The 19561-nt window shown below is 42.7% G+C and overlaps 1 protein-coding gene across 5 annotated transcripts in view; it reads left to right on the top strand.

Moving 5' to 3' along the window:
• usp9 (ubiquitin specific peptidase 9) overlaps nt 1–19561 on the top strand; it is a 379823-nt gene that overhangs the window by 199211 nt on the left and 161051 nt on the right. For 3 of the 5 annotated variants that reach the window (XM_038802112.1, XM_038802110.1, XM_038802111.1), the window contains exons 22-24: nt 5784–5914; nt 8887–9165; nt 11452–11577. In XM_038802112.1, the coding sequence (XP_038658040.1) occupies nt 5784–5914; nt 8887–9165; nt 11452–11577 (536 nt within the window). The remainder of the gene's footprint in view (nt 1–5783; nt 5915–8886; nt 9166–11451; nt 11578–19561) is intronic. The other 2 variants (XM_038802114.1, XM_038802113.1) reach the window with 1 other exon arrangement.

Raw genomic sequence — 19561 nt, 5'->3', positions numbered from 1 at the left:
CAGTGATCCTCTCAAGGCGAATTTTATTTTCTCTTGAGAAAGCTAGCCATGTCTGATAGCCAGGTCTCCGATTTCAGCAGCTTTGAGTCCCTCCATGCTAATAGTATCCGTCTGCGGGCTACCAGTGGAGCAAAGGCCAGAGCGTCTGCCTCTTTCTCCTCCTGCATTCCCGGGTCTTCTGACACCCCGAAAATCGCCACCTCTGGACTCAGCGCCACTCTTGTTTTCAACACTGTGGCCGTGACGTCCGCAAACCGCTGCCAAAATCCCCATAGCTTTGGACATGTCCAAAACGTGGACATGGTTCGCCGGTCCTCGCGCACATTTTGCGCACCTGGTCCTCCACCCCAAAGAATCTTCTCATCTGGGCCACTGGCATGTGAGCCCGGTGAACAACCTTAAATTGTATCAGGCTGAACCTGGCACGTTGCGGACGGGTTGACTTTACTCAACACGTCTGCCCATAAACCGTCCTCTATCTCACCTCCCAGCTTCTCCTCCCGCTTGCGCTTCAGCTCCTTGGTCTGCGTCTCCTCCGACCCCATAAGCTCTCTTCTACCCACCCTCTGGAAACTACCCTGTCCTGAATCCCCCTTAGCGGTAGGAGCGGGAATGTTGACACGCTTACGAAGGAAGTCCCGCACCTGCAGATACCGGAATTTGTTTCCCCTCGCCAACCCAAACTTTTCCTGCAACTCGGAAAGCTCCCCTCTATGAACATATCCCCCATTCTCTCAATTCCCACTCTATGCCATAACTGGGACACACACACACACACACACACACACACACACACACACACCCCCCGGTCCATACTCCCCGGGGCAAACCGGTGATTATCACAGATTGGGGCCTAGACCGATGTTCCCACATGCCTCCTCCATTGGCCCCAAACTCTCAGGGCCGCCACCACCACTGGACTGGTGGAGTACCGTGCTGGCGGGAACGGCAGAGGCGCAGTTACGAACACCCCAGTCTGGGTCCCTTACATGAAGCCGCCCCCATGCCGACGCCTCCCCCATCACCCACTTCCTGATCGTGGCTATATTAGCAGCCCAGTAATAGTTGCTAAAATTTGGCCGAGCCATAATTACTTTCCTTTCTTGCGGGGTCTTGCCCGCCCAGACGAAGCCCGTGATCACTCTGTTGACCCGCTTAAAAAAGAACCGCGGAATAAAGATGGGGAGACACTGAAATACAAATAGGAATCTCGGGAGGATCATCATCTTCACCGTTTGCACTCTCCCAGCCATTGGCAATGGAAGCGTGTCCCATCTCCGAAAATCGTCCTTCATTTGGTCCACTAGCCGGGCCAGATTCAATTTATGCAGCCGGTCCCATTCCTGCGCCACTTGGCTGCCTAGGTACCTAAAGCTTCCCTTTAGTAACCTAAACGGCAGCTCTTCCAGTCGCCTCTCCTGTCCCCTCGCCTGGACCACAAACACCTCATTCTTTTCCATATTAAGCTTATACCCCGAAAACCGGCCAAATTCCCCTAGAATCCACATGATTTCTTCAATCCCCTCTATTGGTCTATTGGGTCCGAAGCATACAGATGCAGGTCATCCGCATAGAGCGAAACCCTGTGCTTCTGTGCTTCCCCCCCCCCCCCCAAACCAACCCCACCAAAATCCTCTCCAGCCACTTGAGGCTTTCAAGAGCAATTGCCAACGGCTCTACAGCTAGTGCAAACAACAATGGGGAGCGGGGACATCCCTGTCTTGTCCCCGGTGGGTAGTCCGATTGTTGTCCTATTCATCCGTACACTTTTCACAGGAGCCTGATGCAGTAACCTGACCCAGTCAATAAAGCCCTGCCCGAATCCGAACCATCCCAGTATCTCCCACAGATAATACCATTCTACCCGATCAAAAGCTTTTTCTGTATCCATTGCGATCACTACCTCCACCTCCCTACCTTCCAGGGGCATCATGATCACGTTTAACAGCCTTCTTACATTGGCCACCAACTGCCTGCCCTTACCAAACCCCGTCTAGTCCTCCCCAATATCGTCTGGAACACAATCCTCGATCCTGGAGGACAACGTTTTGGCCAGCAGCTTGGCATCTATATTCAACAGCGAGATCGGCCTGTAGGACCCACACAGCTCCAGGTTCTTGTCCCGCTTAAGAATCAGCGAAATTGTTGCCTGTGACATTGTTGGGGCAGCACCCCTCTTTCCCTTGCCTCATTGAACATCCTCAACAACACCGGCCCCAATATCCCCGAGAACTTTTTATAAAACTCCATTGGGTACCCGTCCGGACCCGGGGCCTTACCCGCCTGCATGACCTTCAAGCCCTCGACTATCACTTCCAGCCCAAATGGGGCCCCCAGCCCTTCTACCCGCTCCCCGTCCACCTTTGGGAAATTCAACCCCTCCAAGAAGTGCCTCATCCCCTCAGGCCCTGTAGGGGGTTCCGACCTGTACAGCCTGCTGTAGAAATCCCTAAATGTCTTCTTCACCCCTACTGAATCATCAACCCGGTTCCCATCTCCGTACTTTAATTTCCCCATCTCCCTAGCTGCGTCCCTCTTCCTAAGCTGCTGTGCAAGCATTCTGCTGGCCTTCTCTCCATGTTCATAGATTGCTTCCCTCACCTTTCTTAGCTGCTCCACTGCCGTCCCTGTGGTCAGCAAGCTAAACTCCGCCTGTGACCTCCGCCATTCCCTTAAAAGCCCTGCCTCTGGGGTCTCCGCATACCTGTAGTACCTTCTTTCCCAGTCGGTCCGTCTCTGCCCTGACCACCTTCAATCAGCTCCATGAACCCTCTTCGTTCCTTTGCCATTGCTGGCACACTGCCCGTTTTTGAGCTTGACCAGTCCAAGCCAGGGTCAGCAACTGTGTTGAAGTCCCCTCCCATGACCAACCTGTGCGAGTCCAGGTCCAGTATCTTCCCCAGTATCCTATTTGTAAACTCCACATCATCCCAATTTGGCGCATACACATTTACTAATACCACCTGCAAGGGGGGGGTCTCCCATTCATGGCTTCCTTTCGAGTGCTCTGTGAGCCCTATCCATCTCCAAGGGCCGGGAGAATGCCCCATCCCCCAGCAGCTTCACAAACATGTCTGCGATGTATGCCCCAGCGTCCGTTCTTTCGTACCCCTCCGGGAGCCTGACGATTCTTATGCTCTGCCAGCCAGACCTATTCTCTAGGTCCTCCACCTCCAGTAGCTGCTTCTGCTGGTCCCTCAGCATCCCCACCTCCAGCTCCACTGCAGTCTGATGTTCCTCCTCCTCAGCCAGTGCCTTCTCCACCTTTTGGATCGTCCGATCCTGGGCGTCCAATCTCTGCTCCAACCGCTCAATTGACTCTTTTATCAGGTCCAAGCAGTCCCGTTTCTGCGTAGCAAAGCCTTCCTGAATGACTTGCGTCAGCTGCTCCATAGACTGCTGGGTCGACAAGCCAGAGGTCCGAACCTCCGCCATACTGTTTTCTGTTGCAGCTGCAGCCCAAGCCTTCTCTATCTTTTTGTTTCTGCCCTTAGGAACACTTCTAGTCCTTCTCTCCATGCACCAAAGTGGGAATTCAGTAAACAATTGCCACTAACATCCGTTTTACAATTAGAGTCCGTTAGTAAAACGGGGCAACGGTCCAAAAGTCCGACCAGAGCGGGAGCACCAAATGTGCGACTTACTCCTTCATTTTTTATTTTATTTTTTAATATAAATTTAGATTACCCAATTATTTTTTCTAATTAAGGGGCAATTTAGTGTGGCCAATCCACCTACTCTGCACATTTTTGGGTTGTGGGGGCGAAACCTACGCAGACATGGGGAGAATGTGCAAACTCCACACAGACAGTGACCCAGAGCCGGGATCGAACCTGGGACCTCAGCGCCGTGAGGCGGTTGTGCTAACCACTAGGCCACCGTGCTGCCCTGACTTACTCCTTCATAGCCGCCACCGGAAATCCTTAATCTGGATTTCTAACAAATATAAGACACAAGTTGTTGACAGGATTACAGGAACATGTATTCCAGTACAGAAATTGTAATCAATTCCAAAGAGATAGAATCCACAGAGAGCTGTATCCAGTAAGAAATTGCATACCTGTGCTTTGCTTCATGGCCAAATGTTCGGCTTGATTTGCAGTTTACTAACAGCCAATTTGCACAATCAGATCCGACAAACGGCAAAATGGTTAACGACAAGTTAATGCCATGGTGTTGATTGAGGGGGCTGCATGTTAACCAGAACGTTGAGAGAAATCTGTTCTTTGAAACAACATAATTCAATCTTGTGACCAACTGAACAGGCAAATGTGATCTGAGGTTAACATCACATCTGAAAGATGGTACTGTTTACAATGTTGTACTTTCTCATTGTTACACACAAATGATGTGGTCAGATCCTGCAGTGGAGCTTGAATCCACAGTCTTGTGATTGTTAGTGGAAAATACTACCATTGAACCAATTTGACACCATTCGATGAGTATGTAATTGCTGTAAAAAAACCCAGAAAAGAGTTAATGGAAGTAGCATAGAAATTATTATTGGATGAAAGATTTTTGTCTGTCAATTAAGTTTTGGGGATCAGGTACTTTTAATACAAAATACTGCTGATCTGTCGTTCTGTAGAATGACCATTTAGATCCGAAACATTAACTCTGTTCCTCTCCACTGATGCTGTCAGATCTGCAGAGTTTATCCAGCATTTTCTGACGACATTGAATTGTTTATTTCATAATATGATACGATTTATTACATGACACTCCTGTCCTAAAATTGTTAAATTATCCCCAAATGATACCATTGAAGATCAGCTGATGTTAAATAAAAATTAATTTGATCACTTTCTGTACTAGTTGTTCTGTTGATTTCATAGGATTTTATAACGTAGAAGGACATTATTTGCTTCGTCATGTCTGTGCTGGCTCTTGGAAAGAGATTTTTAATTTGTCTCATTTGACTACGCTTTTCCCCAATCTACTGCAGTTTTTGCTTTCCTGGTAGATATCTAATTCCCTTTTGAAAGTTACTGTTGAATCTGTTTCCACTATCTCTTCAAGCAGTGCATTTCTGATCATAACTCACAGGGCGAAATATTCTTAATTCCCCTCTGATTCTTACAGTCAAGCACCAGTGGATATTAAATGGATCTGAGCCAGATGAAGTGCAAATCAAAACAAATCTTTTGCTTGTTAGCAGGTTTATTCGCAGAATGCAGCATTACAGATCTCTGCTTCTTAACGACTAACCCAATGTCCCAGCTAACACTTTTATTTTGGGACGAGGTTTGATTTTCTACATTCTGGACTGAAATAGATATTAGTCTTCAATTAACAATCAGTGATTCATGTGTTCTTAGTCCTTAATCAAACAATGCCCGTCACCTGTGTATCTTTAATAATGTAATCTCACCAACCATTGTTCCACCAACCAAGCGTGGAAACCATTTACCCCCGTCTACTCATTAAAGCCCTTAATTTTTTAACACCTCTTCAATATTCTCTCCTGTAAGAACTGTCCTATCTTCTCACAGCTTTCTACGTCACTAAATTTATTTCATGCCATTGGTCTGTTTCGTCCCCTTCATAAAGGATTTGTTTTACACGAACTATAAATGTTCAACTTGAGTGTTGTTTTGAAAAATATTCTGAATTAACAATTTATTTCCGATTGACTCAACATAAGCTTATTGCCATGTGACTTGACAAAGTGTGATCAAGTGACATGAAATAATGGATCTTAGTAAATCTTAAGTCAGTTGCCATCGCAGTACCCAATAATTGTCATTTTTCTGTTTGTCATCTGACCTTTTTATCTGTTCCAGATAACACTACAGTCGAAAAACTTCGTGCTATTTGTTTGGATCATGCAAAACTTGGTGAGAGCAGCCTCAGTCCAAACCTTGACTCACTTTTTTTCGGACAATCTGCCTCACAAGTGTTATACTTAACTGAGGTATGCTATTTCCAATTACGGTACAGCATTATGCAAAAGGATGAAGTGCTTATTAAAAGGAATAGGAGGCAAGAACTATGACTTGGTATTGGCATGTCTCTACCTCAACCATAGATGTTGGGGTGTGGGTGTGATTTCAGCCTTTTTTCACCCCAGCTTCATTGCATGGTTGAAAGGACAATTCAAGCTCGTCACTCTGATGTGATTTCTTTGTACTCGATGTCCAGATAAAGAGAAAATTACTACTTTTGTTGATTCTTTGGAGCATTTGTCCTTGCTAGAATATTTGACTACCAATACATTTTTGCTGTGCTTGCAAGCCTGCTAAGGAAATTACATGAGCGCCATGTCATTTGCAGGGATAAAGGTGCCATCTTTTTGAAGAATGTTAGTTTCTTGGGGAAAATGATTGTGTAATATGTATGCATGAGGTACTGTGTATATTTGAGATTTCTCAGGTAGTTCATATCCACTATGAGTTGGTGCGTGCAGTAATACTTGACGTTAAGATGAACTGCTGCATTCTAATTATCTTTCCACCACGGATTCCCCAGCAGGCAAAACCATAATTGTTGTAAGTGCTTAAAATTGCATGATTGCATTTCTCATCCTGTTATGAATGACGACAGTTCTTCAACCATGGTTACCATGAATCTTGTTGATCTTTAAATTTGGTGGCTTGGGTATGAGAATTAACTGCAAATTATTCATTTTGAAAATAATAATAGAGAACGCAAAAATAAAATATAAAGACAGAAAATACTATTAATACTAATATTAATTCATAATTAATTACTGCCAGCGACTATGGCAAGAAAAGGAGTTAACATTTCAGTTTGATGACCTTTCATCAGAACAGTGAATAGTCCAAAATTCAATAGGTTTTTGGAGTACATAGCGGTTGTGAAAAGAACTGAAGAGAAGGTCTTGGTAAACTGGAAGTCAGAAGAGATTAAATGACAGAAAAAATAGTTGTGCAGGGTCAAAAGGGAGTGGTAATGGGGCATAAAGTGAAACAATAGATGTGCCTAGATCCTGTCTGCCTGAAAATAAAATCAAGAGGAAAGGAATGGAAACAAAATGGGGCAGAGATTACAGTCTGAAATTGCTGAACTCAATATTTGAGTCCCAAAGGCTGCAAAGACCCTCGTTGAAAGGTGCCGCACTGCTTCTCGAACTTAAATTGAACTTCATTGGAAACTGCGCAAAGGCTCATTAAATACAGAGGCTGTTCAAGTGCAAGATGAGGATATGCGGTACCCTATTATGATTCTGGAGGGAGGGAAAACGGTGAGAGCAGAGGTCTGGGCAATGTGGTGGATATGTTCAAGGGCCCTGTCAACCGGATTGGGGTGAAACCTCAGTTGAGGTTACATCATCAAGAGAGATGTGACAGAGAAACTGGCAAATACAATGTAGCTTTGAGGGGAAATCAACTTTGAGGAAGTATAGTTGAGGTAGGTTGTGAGTTGGTGGGCTTATGATGAATATTTGTTAGCCTATCCTCAGAAATGGATACAGAGAAGTCGAGGAAGGGAAGGGTCAGGGATGGACCATTTGAAGGTGAGAGAAGAAATTGGGAGTAAAGTTGATGACATTTTCCAAGAAATTGGAAGCAAGAACAGGAAGTGGCAGTGATATATTTGTCAATATGTCGGAAAGAGAAGTGAGGGAGGGGTCCCCAAGTAGAACTGGAACAAGGAATGTTCCATGTTTTCCACAAAAAGGACAAGCATGCCTTGGACCTTTTGTGGGGTACCTTTTCTTTGGAGGTGATTTTGATTAAAAGAGGAGTTGTTCAATGTCAGCACGAGGTTAATCAGAAGGAGGAGTGTAGTGGTGGATACGAAGAAGCACAGAGCCATAAGATTATCCTGGTGAGAAATGGAGGTGGCGGGAGACTGAACATCCATGAAAACGTTAGGGCCAAGAAATCATTAAAATTAATGACGGTATTGGAAGTGACATCAACGTAGATGGGAAGAGGAAGAACAATTAGAGTCAAAATGGGAGGCAATGAGTTCAGTGGGGCATAGTATTGTTATGGGCCAGGGTTTAGAAAACTCCAAAATATATCATGGAGTTCACCTGACCTACAACTGTTTATCGATTTTGGTTACGATAAGCACAAGGGCCTGCCTTTCAGGTGTTGCCTTAAGCACTTCTAATCAAAAATCAGCTTTATTCTACGAATTTAGTTAACATTTTTATAAACACACACACTAAGCATTTTTATCAACTGCCAACATAAATACCCCACACATCAATAGTAATCTATGTATCACCTTTAATAAATTCCCCCCTTTTAAGTGTTCCAATTTAATAACAAGATGCCAGAAACCCCCCGCAAAGGTGTGGCCCAGCACACAGCACTCAAGACCTGGTATGGATGCTCTTGTGTCCATTCCAAAACAGCAGGTTTGAATTCCTTCCAGAAAACAATTATTCCTTTTCAAGTTATCAAGCAGTCTGGAAGCAGCTTTTAAAATGCAGATCGAGGAAAACCTTCTTTCAACCTGTGCAGAACAAAACCAGTTCAAACTATACACAAAAGTAAAACTCAGAGCCACAGCCCAGCTCTACCCCCACAATGACATCATTGATTACATATGATAAGACAAAAACATTTCTTAAAGGGACACTCCCATGACAGTATACTGAAACAATGGGTCTACCAGAGCAGTCGTGTTTGTGAATCTTGGGAACGAGGTAGAAATTAGCTGTCCAGGGCTGAGGGCAGAAATTATAATGCTGAATATTAACAGCAGATTTTTGAAATAATACTTTAGTCAGCAAAACAATCTTTGCAAATTATTATCAGCTGTAGGCAAGCTAGCTTGCATATAGTGTTCATAAGGAAAAAAATGATATTCTGCTTTGGAATCTAATGGTGGCTTCATGTTTATACTTAACTGAAATAACATTTGACGTTGAATGATGTGTATTAAATTACTTTTTCTCTTATCATGCAGGTAGTGTATGCTTTATTAATGCCTGCCAGTGCACCTCTGGGAGAAGATGCAAGTGAATTCCAATACAACTTTTTAAAAAGTGGTGGTGTATCCCTTGTTCTGGGAATACTAACCAGGAATAACTTCCTGCTAAACGCAGACATGGAGACACGAAGGGCTGCATATCTGAATGCACTAAAAATAGCCAAATTATTGCTCACAGCAGTTGGATTTGGCCATGTTAGAGCTGTGGCAGAAGCATTTCAACCAGTTGTGGAAGGTTCAAGCACTGTTTCACCAGTATGTATCCATTTTTTCTTCAGAGTCTTGTTGACGATTGTATGATACTTTCATATCACTTCTGAATGTTATGGACACTGAAGAGATTAGCAACCCGTGTTGGTCAGATTGCTGATGTTGATAATGAAAGTAAATTAAACATGCAGTCTGTGAGTGAGAAGGTATAAAGATGGGTAAATTTAGATGACAATTGTAATAGGTTGACCTCACCTGAATTCCTTTAATGGTGTGGACTTGAGGTTTCTTGCAGATTTCTTCTAATCTGGTTTTACATGTGTAGTTCTTTTCATTCAACTCATAGAATGGTTACAGCACAGGAAGAGATCATTAGACCTCCTGTTTCTGTGCCGGCTCTCTTATCAAAGATAGTGAGGTAGGCCCACTCCCCTGCCTTTTCCTTGTAGCCCTGCAATTCTTTGCTTTTAAGATAATTATACAGTTCTCTTCTGAAAGCCACGATTGGATCTGCCTGTACCATATAATCAGGCAGTGCATTCTAGATTCTAACCATTCGCTGCATTCAAATGATTTCCTCATTTTGCTTCTGGTTCTCGACCTTTGCAACAATGGGAGCAGTTTTTGCCCAGTCTACAGATCTGTCATGATTGTGAGCATATATCAAAACTCCTGTAAAGAGAATAGTACCAGCATTTCTCATCCAACCTTGAACTGAAGTCTCTCATCCTGACAACCTTTCTCTTAAATCTTTTCTGCAGCCTCTCTCATTCCTTCACTCTCTTCTTAAAATGTGGTATCCAGAAATGAATACATTACTCCAGTTGAAGTCAAACTCATACTCTGTTCCCAAGGCCAAGATCCCGAATAACCACTTTCTCAACTTGCCCTGGAAACTTCAATTTGTGCACATATGTCCTAGGTCCTTCTGCCCTTGCACCCCCTTTAGGATCGTATCCTTTAATTTCTGTTGGCTTTCCTTGTGCTTTCCATGTAAACATACTACTTCACACTTCATTGTGTTAAATTTCATTTTCCTCGTGTTTGCCCATTCCACCAGCCTATGTCCTCTTGAGTTCTATCAATATCCTCCTTGCACTTTACAGTACTTGCAAGTTGAGTCCTCTGCAAATTTTGAAATTGTTCCCTGCGTACCCAAGTTGAGGTCATGCATGTATATCAAGCAAAACAGTTGTCTGACTACTTAACCTGAGGAACCCCAAAACATATTTTCTTCTAGTTCAAAAAAGAACCATTCCCCATTACTATTTCCTGTCACTCGGTCAACTTTGTACCCATGCTGCCATTGTGCCTCTTCTTCCATTGGCTTCAACTTTGATGACATTCATGTACACCATGTTAACTGCATTACCTTTTACAATCCTCTGGCATGAAACATGCATTCAAAAACAATTTACCTGTAATAAATCTGTGCTGGCTGACTTTAAATTAATACACATGCATTCAAGTGACAAGTCATTTTGTCCTGGATTTTCATTTCTAAAAGATTTTACAGCACTGAGGATAAACTGACTGGCCTATAGTTGTTGGGTTGCAATTCTCAAGTCATTTGGAGCCTTGTACATGAGAATGGAAGATTCTGGCCAGTGCCTCAGCAATTTCCACCCTTCATTCAGTACTCTCAGTACTCTGATCCATCTCATCTAATCTGGTTCTCTTGATTCATCAACTTTTAAATACAGGCTGTCTTTCTAATAACTTCTTTTCAACAATTTTTTTGCAGATCCAATATCTTGTTTTCCCTTCACGATGTCTTTGACAACACCTTTCCTGGAAAAGATGCACAGTAGTTATTTACTACTTCAGCCTTTCTCTCTGCCTCCATGCGTAAAGCCTTTTTTGTTCCCTAATTGACCCCATATTTATATGCCCATAGAAGACTTTTTTTGATTTTCCCCTACGTTGGTTACCAGCCTCTTCTCCTGCTCTCTTCTTCACTACAGCTCCTATTTCTTTTTTCATTTCCCTTCTGAACTTTTTATGATCAGCGTGGTTCTCGGTTGCATTGTCAACCTCATATCTGTCGTACACGTCCTTTCTCTGCTCTGTGGAAAGCAGAATAGTATACAGATAATTGCTTTTATCTTTTGGTGTGATGCAACAAAAACATTTTGTTCATGCTTGCATTTTTTTTGAGGGATTGTAATATTTGTGGCTGCGAATATTTTGCCACCTTAGTTAGATTTATGTCTTCATATTGGGAACAATGATTGAGGTAATTGCTTCTTTGGTTGCAGAAGCTTTGATTTTTTTTGTTTGAAAAGATATCAAAATGTGCTTATACCATTTTTTTTTTAAATATTTAAACAGATAAATCATGCTACTCATAGCCAGGCTGTAGTTCTACAGAATGCTTTGCATAACATTCCTAATCCTACTTCAGAATGTATGTTGCGAAATGTAGCCATTCGCCTGGCACAGCAGATTTCAGATGAGGTTAGTGTTTTTTTTTGTTTTAATGTTGCGGATTATAGTTGCGCAATGTATGCAACAAGAATCTTGATCATTGTTATACACTTCACTGCTGTTAAGTAATGTAAATGAATCTTAATGGGAGGATCAAAAGATATCTCAACTTCAAAAGAACATAATGTGTAATTGAAATATAAAATACTTTTAAATATACCTCAGATATTGATTGAAAATTCACACCAAGCAATAAATTGAATCTGATGACTAATACTGACCACCAAACCGATCCCCTGCTCAACACCAGTCTTTGCCAATCTATCCACGTGAGCCATTTGTTTACCTCCGTATCTAGAAAAGGGAATCCATTAATTAAATTGGTGTTTCTGTCCATGTTGTACATAATAGCGATACTTTCCCTAGGCTTGTAGCAGTATTAACACGAGGATAAACGAAATTTTGCTTCATTAAGCAATTCAATTTTTTTCTTAAGTTTAAAGTAACTTTGTTAGTGAACATACAAAGTATGTTCTCTGATTTAATCATTTCTGTGTCTTGGTCTTTGGCAACAAAGGCACTCTGGCAAAGGCAATGCAAACATTTAAGAAATTTACTCCATTAGTTTCTCTCACGCAGCCATCTAAAGAAGAGGTTCCACTCTGTCCTCAATGGCAAACAGAAGTTTATGATTTTTCTCCCAATTTGTTGTCTCAACTGTGCAGATTTTTAAGCCATAATGGATCCAAGTTCTTGAAGGCCCACCATGCAACTCACATTCTCCCTTAAAATAAAAGGCAAAAGGCTGATTATTGGTGAACCAAAGGCTGATGGCAGGAACTAGATAGAAACTTACTCAACTTTTCTCTCCTACTGTTGTCGCGTGTCCCGGCCCGGGCCTCGCTGCACTTCTTGCGCGCCCTGCCCTGCCTGGTCAGTCTAAAAGTACTGTATGGTCATTGAGTTTTACATAGATAGAATTTACAGTGCAGAAGGAGGCCATTCGGCCCATCAAGTCCACACGTCCACCCTATCCCTGTAGCCCCATAACCCAGTAGATCCACCCAACCTTTTTCGATACTAAGGGCAATTTATCATGGCCAATCCACCTAACCTGCACATCTTTGGACTGTGGGAGGAAACCGGAGCACGTGGAGGAAACCCACACAGGCACGGGAAGAACGTGCAGACTCCGCACAGACAGTGACCCAAGCCAGGAATCGAACCTGGGGCCCTGGAGCGGTGAAACTACTGTGCTAACTACTGTGCTACCGTTTCGCAGCACTGAAAGCGGCCCTTCAGCCCATTGTGTCTGTGCGACCATCAAACACCTATCTACTCTAATCCTATTTTCCAGCACTTTGCTTGTAGCATTGTAAACTATGGAATTTAAGTGCTCATCTATCCCTGCTACCACTCCTTCAGATATTGTGATCCAGATTCTCATCACCATCTGGGTGAAGAGGTTTTCCCTCAAATCCCCTCTAATTCTCCTGCTCCTTCCCTTAAATTGATGCCCCCTGGTTATCGACCCCCAAACTAAGGGGAAAGGTTTCTTCCTGGCTATATCCCTTGTAATTTTGTGCATCTTGATCAGGTCCCCCGTCAACCTTCTCTGCTCTCAGGAAGACAACCCTAGCCGAACCAGTGCCTCTTCATAGCTGTAACGTTCCAGCCCAGGAAACATTCTGGTGAATCTGCTCTGCACTTTTCTAGTGTAATCACATCCTTCCTCCAGTGTGGCAACCAAACTGCACACAGTACTGTAGCTGTGGCTTAAGAAGTGTTTTGAGCAGCTCCAATCCATGCTCCCAGCTCTTACATGCTGTGTCTCAACTATGTCTCGGGGCATTGGAAAGATGCCATAAAACTTTTTTTAAATGTTTAGAGCTGATTGTTTTGAATATTCTGGAGACGGGAAATGCGGTAATTCCATTTTTATTATTTGCCATCAGCCATGCACCTGATAAGTCCACTAGTTTCAGTCCCTTTGATTTAGTCTATGGACATGAAGTAAGGGGATCAAGTTCAATAATTAAAGAGAAAATTTTGGCCCAGGTAGAAGAAATATTCTCTCAGACAATGTGTCCACGTTTTGAGAATGACTGTCAGAAGCAGCATGCTGAATATATTTTTAATTGACTACTATATTGTATTTCTTTAGTTGTTTTATTTTGCAAGTTATTTCAGCTGGAAATATACAGTGCTGCACATGCATGGTACAGTATTTCAACTTGCACATTGCCAGAAGAAGGAAAGAATCCTTTAAACACTGATTCCTATGAGAATCTGTGATTCACTTAAAGTTTTCATTTAATGTTGTGATTGTCAGAAACACAAACACAACTTTTAAGGACTTACAGTAGTGTATGGACAGTTACATTACACAGTAGGTTTCTTCATTCTGCCTAGTGATGAAACTCAATTGTCATTAAGTGACTGGTGCAGCAGATTATATGTTTATCTGTTATCAATGGTTACTCTTTCCAGTTACATTGGACAGAAGGTTTCTTCATTCTGCCTAGTGATGAAGCTCCATTTTCACAAAGTGACTGGTGCAGTAGATTATATGTTTGTCTGTTATTTCTCTTCTGCTTACTGTTTCATCTACAGTTGAAACCAAAAGAGTTTGAATGGTCTCAGCCCAGTTTCTTTTGACATGAAACTGTGTTCTGGAATTGATCCTAACTTGGGAGTAAATGGCACCAAATTGACAACTTTGCACAGGATATAGAATCACTGGGCAGCACGGTAGCACAATGGTTAGCACTGTTGCTTCACAGCTCCAAGGTCACATGTTCAATTCCCGGCTTGGGTCGCTGTCTGTGGAGTCTGCACATTCTCCCTGTGTCTGTATGTGTTTCCTCTGGGTGCTCTGGTTTCCAACCACAATTCCCGAAATACGTGCTCTCAAGCGAATTGGATATTCTGAATTCTCTCTGTGTATCTGAACAGGTGCCGGAATGTGGCGACTGGGGGCTTTTCACAGTAACTTCATTGTAGTGTTAATGTAAGCCTACTTGTGACAATAAAGATTATTATTATTATTGGTGTTGGAAATGGGGACAAAAATGTCGCACCAGTTCAGTAATTTACTCTCAAGTTAATTACTATTTCACCTGGATCTTAATATTAACTTAAATAAACTTCCTCAGAATTCTGTCCAGAATTTAACTTTTTTCTGGTTCCTGAGTTTCTTTGCCATCTTAAATGTCTATGGTAACCACTGTAGACCCATAGACCTCTCAAATAAGGTACATGAGATTTTATAACTACTGACACTTGAGGAAATTTATTGCATGCCTTTATACGAGGACTTCGATGAAACATTTAATCTGGAGACCTTTCACCTTACAGAAACATAGGTTTTATCTAACTGATTAAGCTGAGTACTTGATGATGTGCTTGTCTACCTGTGGTTTAATGCCTAATCTCACAGAAACGTACTTTGGTGTTGGAGCTCTGCATTTGTAATTGATGGATCCGCAGTTTTAAGATCACTGAACATAGTGCAGAAGGCCATTCGGCCCATCGAGTCTGCACTGATCCACTTAAGCCCTCACTTCCACCCTATCCCCATAACTCAATAACCCCATCTAACCTTTTTGGAACCAAGGGCAATTTAGCATGGCCAATCCACCTAACCTGCAGTTTTTGGACTGTGGGAGGAAACCGGAGCAGGAAACGCACGCAAACATGGGGAGAATGTGCGGAGTCTGCACGGACCGTGACCCAGCGGGGAATCGAACCTGGGACCCTGCCGCTGTGAAGCCACAGTGCTATCTACTTGTGCTACCGTGCTGCCACAGTATGTAGTTGTGTGTTTGGAAGACTCATTGACAAGCATTATACAAAGTTGTTCTGGATGAAATCTGTTGCTGCTGCTTAACAAAAACTCAGATAAATACTTGCAGTTGCTTACTTCCAAATATGTCATCATCTTTCTTGAGAAGTGATAGTGTCTTGAGAGGTGCCAGATGTCTAAGATAATATGCCTGCTAAGAAAAGGTTTAAATGGTCAGATTTCTTGGTGTTTTCCCGAAAAGAAGTTATGTCTTCCCAAAATAATTTTTATTGTCACTATCGGGTGTGTTCAGATTGTCCAAATTTTGTTTTTGGGTGCTATTTAGATGTAAAATACCAGCAGTGTTTGCTGCAGTTTTTGCAGTTCCCTTTTGGAAATATTGTCAATATTTACAAGTGATTAAAGAGATTATTTCTCAAGTTAATCCCACTGCCAAAGAGTGCAGGAGTAGAGCAACATGGCCACTCATTATAGTGGAGTTGATCTATCTGATTCTGTGAGCGCTTCGGAAGATTTAGGAAATGTGGTTTCACATTCATGGTTACAATGTGTTCTGAAGAGAGAGGGAATGGAAAAGTGAGGCGATGTGGCAGTACTGATTAAGGAAGTCTTTGTTGCATTGGAAAGGAGGGGGAAGGATGAAATCTATTTGGTTAGAGAAGCAAAGGGGGAATGGGGATTTTACAGTCCTTAAAATAATGAGAATTCTCAAGGGTAAAGAATCATATCTGATGAGAAATCACAGGGATTCCCAGGCACTGTCGAGTGGTGCTATTGGGGAATTGTCATTACCCAAATATTGATTGGGAAATGTTAAAGTAAGGCCAAGGGGGGAGGAAATTCTGAAGTGTGTAGAGAATTTCGTTGACTTTGGTTCTCAGTTCAGCCAGCAAGGTGGCATTGTTGGATCTGGTGCTGGGGAATGTTGCTCGTTTTACTGGAGTGTGATTAACACGCCTCCGTTTAAAGGCCGTGTGCTTAACACTACTATGACTCTGTGTATGTAATTATGCTCGGAGTCGCCAGGTGCCGTATTTAGACACCGTCACAAGTATATCAAGGTCAGGTTCAAAGTAATAAATCTGTACACCGATTAGTAAGTCCAAACGATTGATATTTATTATAACAAATATAGTAAATATACATGCATACGCTAAAGAGACTAACTTACTTCTAATGCTAAACAACTAAAATACTTATCTAGACAGGAACAGGCAAGGTCAGGGGACAAGGCCTTCGTCCCGTTCTTGGTCTGCAACACTCAGATTCTTAAAGTTGTCAGGATCTAGCAAGGTCTGGATCACGTAGAGATCGTTGTATTGGCACTTACAGTTCGATGGCTGATGGCTCAACGGCTGGTGATGGAACTGGAGTCAGGATGCGATGTAGCAGCAAAGCGGAGCCGGAGCAAAAGCAAACCGAACCATGTGCTATTCTTATAGGTCCTAGAAGTCCGTGCCCCCTTGTGGCGGTCCTTTTACCTGCCAGGTATCGATTGGGCCTTTCCCAATCGATATCTTCCAAACCCCCCAATCTGAGGGTCGTTCCTCGATGGGTGGGGCGGTCCCTACGGTTCTTTGTGTTGGTTACTGTGGCGCCATTCTGTCTGGGTGTCTACGTAAAAGTATCCATTGATACTTAAATGTTTCTATTGTGCGGGGTCTGTATCTGGATCACCTCATTACTATGTAGATCTGTTGCCATTTGCACCTTTGGCTGAAACTCTGCACCTGGCCAAAAACTGGTTTCTGTACGTGCAGAATGCAAATTAGTCTTCTGCAAACTGCTTGTCCTCATTAAGACTGTTTTTCCCTGCAGCCTTAGCAGTTCTCCATTTTGTAGCCCAGTGTCCATCTTAGATGGCTGCAGGAATGAGTTGGATCAAGTGTCTGTGGGAGGAGAGTGATTATTATGTCATAAGGTTTAGATTGGCAATGAAAAAGAGCAAGGAGCAATCTCAAGTAGAAGTTCTCAATTAGAAATAGGAGGGGATGTAGCCAGAGTAAAATGGAATCGAAGAATGACAATGTAGCAATGGGTGATCTTTAAGATGAAGATCTTTCGGGTGCAGGCTAGGTACATTTCAACCAGTGGGAAAGGCAGGAGGAACTGAAACCAGTGCTTGTTCGATAACAAAAGAGATGGGGAAGATGAAATGAAATGAAAATCGCTTATTGTTACGAGTAGGCTTCAAATGAAGTTACTGTGAAAAGCCCCTAGTCGCCACATTCCGGCGCCTGTACGGGGAGGCTGTTACAGGAATCGAACCATGCTGCTGGCCTGCTTGATCTGCTTTCAAAGCCAGCGATTTAGCCCTGTGCTAAACAGCCCCTAATGATGGGACAAAAAAAAGAGTGCGTGATATATGTCACGTGAATGCTTCAGTGAGAACCAAACCAAAGATGATATGTTAAGATAAGATTTGAAGAGGTAAATAAAACTGGCAAATGAATATGCTAATGAAATGGTAGTCAAAATAAACCCAAAATTCTTCTGTTGGTATGAAAATCATAAGTGGGTGGTGGGGGCTATTACAGATAAAGTGGGTGATGTATGCTTAGAGAAAATGACACAGCTAGAATATTTGAGTACATTAGTTTAATTGTTTTCTTGGGAAAGATGCAAAATATCGGTCAAAGCAAAATTGGCAGAGGTAATGGATAGGTGAAAATTGATATATACTGAAAAGGATGGTTATGCTTGGAGTAAATAAGTCAACTGGGCTGGATGGCTTGCATCCCAGAATGCTTAAGGAAGTGGGGTTAGAGAAAGCAGAAGGACTTGCCATAATGATTCAACCTTGCCCAGATATTGGGGAGGTTCAGAGGTTGGAGAGTGGCAAATGTGATATTATTCAAGAAAGGTTCTAAGGATATTCCTCAACTTCAGGCTGGTCAGTTTAATGTCAGTAGTGGATACAGTTTTGGAAACACTCTAGGAAAAAATTAACAGGTACTTTGAGAGGTTTGAGTTAATTCAAAATAGCCAATACAGATTTGTAAAAGACAGACTGCGTTTGATTAATCAAAACAAATTTATTGATGTACCACAACAGGCTGATGAAGGCAATGGAGCTGATTTTGTTTTAATGGAAAAATACCACATAAATGTCTGATTAACAAAATTGAGGCTCATGGAGTAGGAGAGTCATGTGTCAGCCTGGATAAAAATTGGCTTGCCGGCAGAAAGCAGCAAGTCATGGTAAACGGTTATTTTTCAGTCTGGAGATATAATACAACAGTGTTCCCCTAAAGTCAGTGATAGAGCCATAATTTCTTTTGCATGTAGAAATGATTTGGACATTGAAATAAATAGTAAAATTTCAAGATATTCTTATGATATCAAACTTGTTTAAAAAATAAATTTTAAGTACCCAATATTTTTTTTCAATTAAGAGGTTTTTAGCGTGACCAATCCGCCTACTCTGCACATCTTTGGGTTGTGGGAGTGAAACCTATGCAAACGCAGGGAGAATGTGAAAACTCCACACGGACAGTGACTCAGGGCCGGGATTCGAACCTGGGTCCTCAGCGGCGTAGTCCCAGTGCTAACCACAGCGCCACATGCCGCACCTTTATGATATCAAACTTGAAGGGTGTGGCAAATAGTGAGGATGATCCTAATTGACTGCAACAACACATAGGCTAGCATGATGGGCAGACAGATGCCAGATGGGGAAGTGTGATGTGATGCATTTTGGCTGAAGAGATATGGAGAGGCATTGTAGATTTAATGGCACGATGGAACAAGAGTGTGCAGAGGCAATGGTTCATAAGCATAGATAATTGAAGGTGGTAGGACACAACAAGAGAATAGCTATCTGGGCATAAGGGATCTTGAGCTTTTTAGAGTGATACGTCACTCTGGACGAGTGCACGATCAGTTCCAGCCCCACAGACCTCGGAGTCCCAACAAAAGTGACAAGGGACAATTTAGTGTGGCCAATCCACTTAATCAGCACATCTTTGGGCCGTGGGGGTGAAACTCACACAGACATGGGAAGAATATGCAAACCCCACACGGACAATGACCCAGGACCAGGATTCGAACCCGGGTCCTCGGCGCCGCAATCCCAGTGCTAACCATTGTGCCACATGCCACCCTAACATAAGTGAAATTAACCAATAATTTGTGTTTTTCTGAGGTCTTTAACCCTCGACTGTTCCTATGAGTTACAGACATCAGATTTATTTATTTATTTTTATAAAT

Source organism: Scyliorhinus canicula, chromosome 7, assembly GCF_902713615.1.
Source record: "Scyliorhinus canicula chromosome 7, sScyCan1.1, whole genome shotgun sequence".
In the NCBI taxonomy this organism is placed as follows: Eukaryota; Metazoa; Chordata; class Chondrichthyes; order Carcharhiniformes; family Scyliorhinidae; genus Scyliorhinus; species Scyliorhinus canicula.
The sequence above is the reverse complement of the archived record's forward strand: the minus strand, read 5'-3'. Positions and strand labels throughout refer to the sequence as shown.